Raw genomic sequence first — 7,597 nt, 5'->3', positions numbered from 1 at the left:
GGCTCAAGCTCGTTGAGCAAGCCAAAGCTCGGCTCGTTAATTTTATAGCAAGCTCGGCTCGGGCTCGAGCTCGTTAATTTTATAGCGAGCCGAGCTTGAACAGGCCAAAGCTCGGCTCGGCTCGATTACAGCCCTACTTTCAGGTATTTGAGCTTTGATGTAATTTTATTCTTTAGTTTAAAGGGTATAAATTTATGTCTTTCAATAGTAAACCTTTTTTATTAATCAAATTCTAAAAAATTGCTTCTTTAGGAGTAGGATTCATCCCTTTTAAATAAATGGATTCATCCCTTTTGAGATTTTCTAAAATTGAAAATATTCTTTCTTGATCTAGGTCAAAACTTTCACTAATTTCTTCCTCCCAACTCTTATAATGAATGCAGGATCAAAATTTGAGAGTGAAAAACTCATACAAATCAGTTCCCATTCCCTTCAACATGCCAATGCCTTCTTGGCATGAAAATTTCAAGTGGAAAAACAGCTGGATATAGTCAGATGGCTCTAAATTTCCTAATGGTCATGTCAAGTGAGTCATAATTTTACAAGCCAAAGATATGCTCATAAACCCTCTATTTCTTCTTCTGCATATCAGTGACTATGATAGGGAATGTGTCCTGCTTCTTGAAGGGGTTGAGGATTTTGTTTCCTCCGCACTCGCTGAACCGGGACTATCTGATGTATCCGAGCTGCTAATTTCACCATTTCGATCTTTGCCTGACCACAGCTTCGTGAACAGTTTAGACATAACTAGGCCTTTTACCTTATTCGCGCTGGCTTTTTCCGCATCATTTTTAGCACCACCATCATTCACATTACGATCACTTCCCCCGAATTGCAGAGTAGCAAGTTGCCCTTTCAAAGCCTTGATATCCTCAGCTGTTGGTACAGCATCCCAATCCTCTTCTGTGTTAGTTGTTGTTGTTCTCGAGCTACCTTGAGACCCTCCGGGGAGTAGTGCCCCAATAGACCCGGGTAGCTCAGTTGTGCCGCTGCCAACAGATGGTGTTGTTTGCCTGACCTGCTCAAAGAAGAGAACCTGCACAACAACCCGCAAAGGAAGCCGCTCGTTTTGTACAGCATGCATGCAGGCCTCTGCTGACAACTTCCTGCAATCCATTAGCTTGCATATTCTCTTTCTTTCGCTTTTGCTGATCCCTGGATGCTCCTGCACCATAAACAACACAATCAACACTTATTTTCCTATTATCATAGCTTATCAGGAAAAAGATGCACAAAAGAGGAGATAAGGAATTGATAGTTCAATAAGTTACCTTAAGATACATATCGATGGCACGATAAAGTCCATCATGGTTTGGTCTTTGGAAACCTGATACTTTTTCTGCAAGATTGACAAACTTTAGAAGGGGCAGATACGGATCTCGTGCAACCTCAGCAAGGTACCCCTCAATCAACTTTGCTACCTGCATCCTCGAAGCATCTGATCCTAACTTTAGGCTTCTGCTCTCCTGGAATTCATTTTCCATAGGAAAATTGGTCTGAGCACTACGCTCATGAATCACAAACTCCTCAACAAGGCTTTGCACAATATCAATGTCATACATTGTTTTCTCCCCAGCTGCGGATCGAATCAAAAGATCAGCCACAGTTGCATCCTCTAGATGTTGGCCAATTCTTTTCATTAGTTCATTCCTTTCTGTCTCTCCGCATTCTAATTGAATTGCTGCTCTCAACAACCTGAGCATAAAACTACAAGGAACACTATCTTTTTCTGTGGGTAGCAACAACATAATGGTTTCTGCCAATGATTTATATTTAACAATGTCACCGCTTTGCACTGCACCCTTGCTAAAACTGGGCAATCTTCTGAAGGCATATGCATTCAAGGCTTCCCCAATTACATCACTGGAGATCATTCCTTTCATTTTGATTGCTGTAATTACCCTTTTATATAAATCGATCTGAAGCTCACAGAGATCTTCTACCCACCAATCTTTAGGAACATTTTGGGGTTTTCTTTGGCCGTTCCATATAGGATCCTTCCCATTCTCAGATGGAAGCTTTCTCTTGTTATATGTGTATGACCACTCCACCTTGGCAGTATCAATGCATGCCTTTGAAGCTATGGAATCAAGGCAATAGCTGACCAGTTTTAATTCCTCTGCCCAAGGAAGAAGAGACTTTGTGGTTTGAAGAACAATTATTGAGTCTTTCCAGCTGCGGAAGATGCTAGAACTAAGGAACACTTCAATTTTGTAGACAAGATTCCCTTTCTCAACAGTTTCATACATCTCAAGGTATTCTGCAGCACAACGAGCTGCTACAACATTGTATGCATTAAGAGTGACAGTCATACCATAACAGAACTTTGCACATATCTCAAAAGCAGCAGGTCCACCAGGAAAGTCTTGAATGTGAATTTCATCACTTTGCTCATTACTTCTGTCCGCCACCAGCTTCTGCAGTCGTGCACTCTTGGACAACAACGGAAACTGTGGAAATGTTATTAGCAATTAGCACAAACATGTTGATAAACAGAATCTGAATTCAAATGACGTATATTAGAAGGTACAGCTGGTTTGAGTGGTTAAGTAGGCTAATTGTGTAAATACAAAGTAAATGGATAAATAAGACAAGCAGGTACAATCATCGACGAACATCTTTAAGAAGGTTCGATCAATAACTGGCGGTGCATTAACCCTCACAATTAAAAGTCATCAAATCTAGGTTCTATCTCTTAATTTTCACTAATCTTTAAGGGACTATGGAAGGAGAGTAGACCTAAACATGAATACTGTATAGTCGTTTTTCACGATAGCACCATTCATGAGTTTCTAACATGACTAAACTACCTACACCGCATCTTACATGTATTCTAAACCTGCAAGTCATCATAGAAGACAATGTCAAATTTGAGAAATTTGTAATTCATACCTTATGCAGATAAAATTTCACATCTCCAACATTAATGACTATGTCAGTTGCCAGCTCAGTTGCCACGTACCTGGAAACAGAAATTCCTCCAGTCAGGTAAGCAACAAACTGAATACAAACTTACTCAATATCTACTAGTAGTTAATGACAGAGAAAGCCAATGATCAAGTTGAGTTTCAGTCACATATTAATACAATAAAAGTATGCTATAGTCGCTTGATAATGGACAAGTATTTGAATTTATTAACTAGTATTGTTGAAATAGGATAAAAGTTTGCTATAGTCGTTTGATAAAAAACTATGCAATCTGCACTACATGATCTGGAAGAACCAATTCCCGATATTTGGCGGATCCAGGACCCCAGGTGCTCCACCATAAGATAATATTTTTGGCACAGCAGAGCAAGCCACCGGCAGAGTCTAGGGGAACTCAAGCAGCGGGGGGTGCCGCGGACACCTGAGCTACCCCCTGGATCTGCCCTATTTGTGTGTGGACACGTGTATCGATATGCTAGTCCTATCATACTATCAGAAGTCATTCGCAATCTGAACTGCAAGATCTGGAACAACTAATTTCCAATGTGTGTGTGCTTACATATCTGTCTACCTATATATATTACTGCTATTACAGTTCCTTCAAGAAGAGTTCTGTAGATGTTTATCAAACTAATACTAGGTTTGTTAAGCTGCATATTATGCAGAACATAGTTAAGCAACGGTGGCAGGTTGAAACCATATCCTCAAAATAGGAACCACTCGAGCTAAAACTTATAAAAGACAAGAGAAAATTGGAGATAACATACAGCATGAACACACACATAAAGTAAAGATAGCATTCAGAATAAGAATGAACAATATAAGTCAATAAAAAATAGAACTGAGCCGTAAGCGAAGCAAGAGTTACCAAGTTAAAGAATAATTTTTCTTCATGTCACAGGATAAAAATTAAACTTCCAAATAAACTAACAATGAGAAATTAAATGAACGATAAATACTTATGTGTGTGTTTATAGGTGGAAAATAGGCAAAGAAACTCAAGTTCCAGTTCCAAATTCGAAGAATATGAGATAACCATATACTTAAGATTAAAAGGGGGTCTTAACACTAACCTTATATTGTCTCCATCAGCCTGAAACGAGTCAGGCTTGGATCCAAGTTTCATGAACTTCATTTTGCCTAACAAAGATTCTGCTTCTCTTCTACCAAACCCCAATTTACTCAACCAAAATCGCCACCAAAACGAGCAATGAATCTGAACTTCTATACTTCACCAAATCTTTAGGCCAGAGAGGAATAAATCCCAAATAAAGTATGATCTTTGAGAAAGAGAGGTGAAATTGCTTCCTAAATTGATAACAGAGTCCAAAGAGGCAGGACTAAGAAGGTTAACCAAGGAGACAATTGCGTATAAACTCTCTTAGACAATTATATAAACAAAAACCATAACCCAGCACATGAGAGACAACCCCACTTGCTCAAAACTGACACCACCGTCTTTATTCAATTGTTTAAGTTACTCTCTCTCTCTTGTTTTTAGCTTTACTTTTATCAATGGATATCATACACACAATACTAAGAAACCTTTTTTCTGGTCCACAAAGCTTCAAAACCTGAACCAAGCATCCACATTCCCTTAGCAGAACACCCTTTAATTTAAGCTACACAAACACCTGCAACAACAAAACAGCATATTTTGATATTAGTTCAAGGAACCACCGAAAGGGTGGACAAGAAGAATCAATATTGAAGGTTTCCATACTAAGGCATCATCACTACCAACAAAGTGAGTTGGAAAGAATAAGCAAGCAAGCAAGATTGCTAGAATCAAAGTCTGTCACATAAATCAAGCAAGGAACATACTATATTCTTCAACCTAAAAAAAGGAGGCAAAAATCAAAGCACAAGAAATCATGACCATACTATAAATGTAATTGATACCAAACCTAATAGAAGAAGAATTGATACCAAGCATCATCAAATCAAATCTTTTCTTATTAGACTATTACTGTAACTGAGAGAGAGAGAGAGCCAGCTCTAAATGCCCCCAAAAAAGAACAAACATGAAGAAAATATCTAAAGACACAATTTTTCCAAATATAAACACATATAACATCATCAATACATGAATGGAAGACATAAAAAGAAGAGAAGAGAATAAATTTTTTGATTACTTTACCTATATAAAGACGGCCCCAAGAAATGTCCGAAAGCAAAAGATGTCATCTTTGTTATGAGTAAGAGCAAAGAATCAAAATTAAGCACACAGAAACACAGCAGAAGAGAACAGAAGGGGGGGTATTACATTACATTACCTGCAGGACAAAACCCAAAAGAAGTAACCCCACACACTACCAAATCAACCCAACAAAACCCAAAAATTTCCCATCAAAAAGATGAGCTGTTCCTCATCTAAATCTTGACAGCCACAAAAAGCCAAATCTGGGAATGTTCCCACCTCTAATCTAATCTATCTCTTAATTTATTTTCCTTTGAATCAGCACCACCGCCCCCACCATCACCCTCTCTATCTATCTCATAATCTCACTTTAGCCTCCAAAATAAATTAATTATATAGTAGTGGGTTGAGTTTTAACTACATGGTCCTTGTTTCAATATGACAATAATCAAACAAAACAACTTTAATTTTGTTTGGCTGTACAGAAAGTGAAAGGGGGAAAAAAAGTGAGCTTTATAAGAGGGCAGAGAGAGACGTAGGCCCCCACCTCAGTGACTGAACTCTACAGCTCAAAAGAGTAAAGATTTAGTGTGGTATTTGAAGAATTCTGGGTGAAGAGGCAATCTGACATCCATGACTTTGGTGTTTCCTTTATGAAATACAAACTGACTTTAGTAATGTTGATTTTTAGCGTGCGAAAGGAAAGGAAAGAAAAGTGTTAGAACAGGTTCTGTGTACCAGAAAACGACCCATCCATCTCTCTCTCTCGTACTTCGATAATAATGGCATCCATCATCTCATCTCCTATTCTTTAATCATTCCTACCAAGAGTGCCTCTTTCTCATCACTACCCTTTACTTTAGTCAAAGTAATAGTCATTTGTTTAATCTCATCATTTAAAACTGAGCCTCAGAGATGTTCACTCTTCCTTCCCTCCAAATACATGGATGGAAATCACTTTAAAATTTAGATTTAATATGCCATATAGCATTTATGTTTTAAATTCAATAAAAAAGAACACAACCTAATTAATCAACTTTTTATTTTTGTTGATTGATATTTTGCGTGCATTTCCAACTTATGGATCTCTAAGACATCTTGATGTATACATTTTGATTAGTTGCGAAACCAGAAACCCATACCTATATCTATATTGTAACACTCATTTGGGAAGAATTACGAGTATATTGGGTTTCCTTTAATAATGATTAGAAAGATACAAAATGTTTATATGCAATCAAAGTTGTAGAAGACTCCTAATCAAGAAGTATTTATCTTAGTCTTATACAAAAATGTGGAGATTTCATTTAATATATCTTCATTTCACTCTTAATATACCACCTTGTAAAGGTTTAGAGTAATTCTACTGCAAGCGGTTTAGGATATATGTCTCATCTATCGATAGTGATAAGTACCTGATCTATCATATATTAGGCAAAGCTCAAGAACTAAAGCATAACATTAGATAATCCAGCATACTTTTGATGATTCTTTGAGTCTGAGGGTTAGTTATACTTATTACCATAAATGAGATAAAACATGTGACATCAGACAAATTTATTCATCATGTTATCTCATGTTAGATCTTCAATTCATATGAACCATTCATACACATCCATGTAAATATCTAGATATCTCAATTTGTAAAGCTTGTGAGATCAGCTGCTCATTTCAAAAATAGGAAGCACTATTACATTTAAATCTCAACAGTATCATATCAGTCCTATAATATAATTATATAATGCTTGACTTGGAATGTTAAAATTTATTATCATTTATTAGAGTCATAAAATATAGTCTCTCACTTCATCTTATACGAACACTTTGTGCTATGAATATAAACTATGGATTTTCTCTATCTCATTAATTATATGATAAAATATAAAATGTTTTTATATAGTCAACTACTATATTGAATGAGTCAAATAGCTCAAATGAACTATTCATTTATTTAACAAAAGTTTACAAAAATATTATTTTTAGGGCACAACACCAATATTCTCCCACTTGTACTATAGTCAATCATTCCTGAATCTAACCTATAAGAGTTTGCATGACCATCATGAACCTTTTAGGACAAGGCCTTCGTCATAGGGTCTATTATGTTATCCTCAGTTGCTACTCTTTCAATTCTCATATCTCCTTTAGCTATTATCTCTCTGCTGAGATGGTAGTGTCTGAGGTAGTGTTTGGATGCGTTATGAGAACGTGGGTCCTCAACTTGTGCAATATCTCCATCGTTATCACAGTACAAAGTAATGGGATCAACAATGTCAGGCACCACTCCTAGCTTATAGATGAACTTCTTCATCCACACTGTCTCCTTAGGCGCTTCTGAAGCTGCTATATACTCTGATTCAATCGTATGGTATGCTACAGTTCATTGTTTGGAACTCTTCCAGCTAATCGCACCTCCACTCAGAATAAACATGTACCTTGTCTGAGATTTGTAATCATCTTCATCTGTTTGATAACTGGCATCTGAAAATCCTTCAACTTTTAGATTCCCACCTCCATATACTAAGAACA

At 37.0% G+C, this 7,597-nt stretch overlaps 1 protein-coding gene across 5 annotated transcripts; it reads right to left on the bottom strand.

The window, feature by feature from the left end:
• Window positions 1–370: 370 nt before the first annotated feature.
• Window positions 371–5,850, bottom strand: LOC136229408 (BTB/POZ domain-containing protein NPY4). Of its 5 annotated transcripts, none has more exons than XM_066018167.1 (5): window positions 5,069–5,850; window positions 4,002–4,562; window positions 2,893–2,962; window positions 1,272–2,450; window positions 371–1,165 (listed from the first exon to the last, which is right to left on the bottom strand). In XM_066018167.1, exons 2-5 carry the CDS (start codon window positions 4,061–4,063, stop codon window positions 596–598), a joined length of 1,881 nt encoding a protein of 626 aa, XP_065874239.1. In that variant the 5' UTR covers window positions 4,064–4,562; window positions 5,069–5,850; the 3' UTR covers window positions 371–595. The 5 variants fall into 5 exon arrangements, with proteins under 5 accessions (XP_065874239.1, XP_065874241.1, XP_065874242.1 ...); XM_066018169.1 differs by having other exon boundaries at window positions 5,205–5,850; XM_066018170.1 differs by lacking the exon at window positions 5,069–5,850 and adding an exon at window positions 4,858–4,979.
• Window positions 5,851–7,597: the final 1,747 nt, after the last annotated feature.

This window comes from Euphorbia lathyris, chromosome 5, assembly GCF_963576675.1.
Source record: "Euphorbia lathyris chromosome 5, ddEupLath1.1, whole genome shotgun sequence".
NCBI classification, from domain to species: domain Eukaryota; kingdom Viridiplantae; phylum Streptophyta; class Magnoliopsida; order Malpighiales; family Euphorbiaceae; genus Euphorbia; species Euphorbia lathyris.
This window is presented reverse-complemented; position numbering and strand designations above follow the sequence as displayed.

Bases quoted from the DNA above. Each gene is read 5' to 3' on its own strand.
- LOC136229408 (XM_066018167.1), bottom strand. From the start codon at position 4,063: ATGAAGTTCATGAAACTTGGATCCAAGCCTGACTCGTTTCAGGCTGAT. The intron at 2,451-2,892 runs GTATGAATTACA...ACATTTCCACAG, and splicing joins TGAAATTTTATCTGCATAAG to TTTCCGTTGTTGTCCAAGAG. The intron at 1,166-1,271 runs GTAACTTATTGA...TTTATGGTGCAG, and splicing joins CCATCGATATGTATCTTAAG to GAGCATCCAGGGATCAGCAA.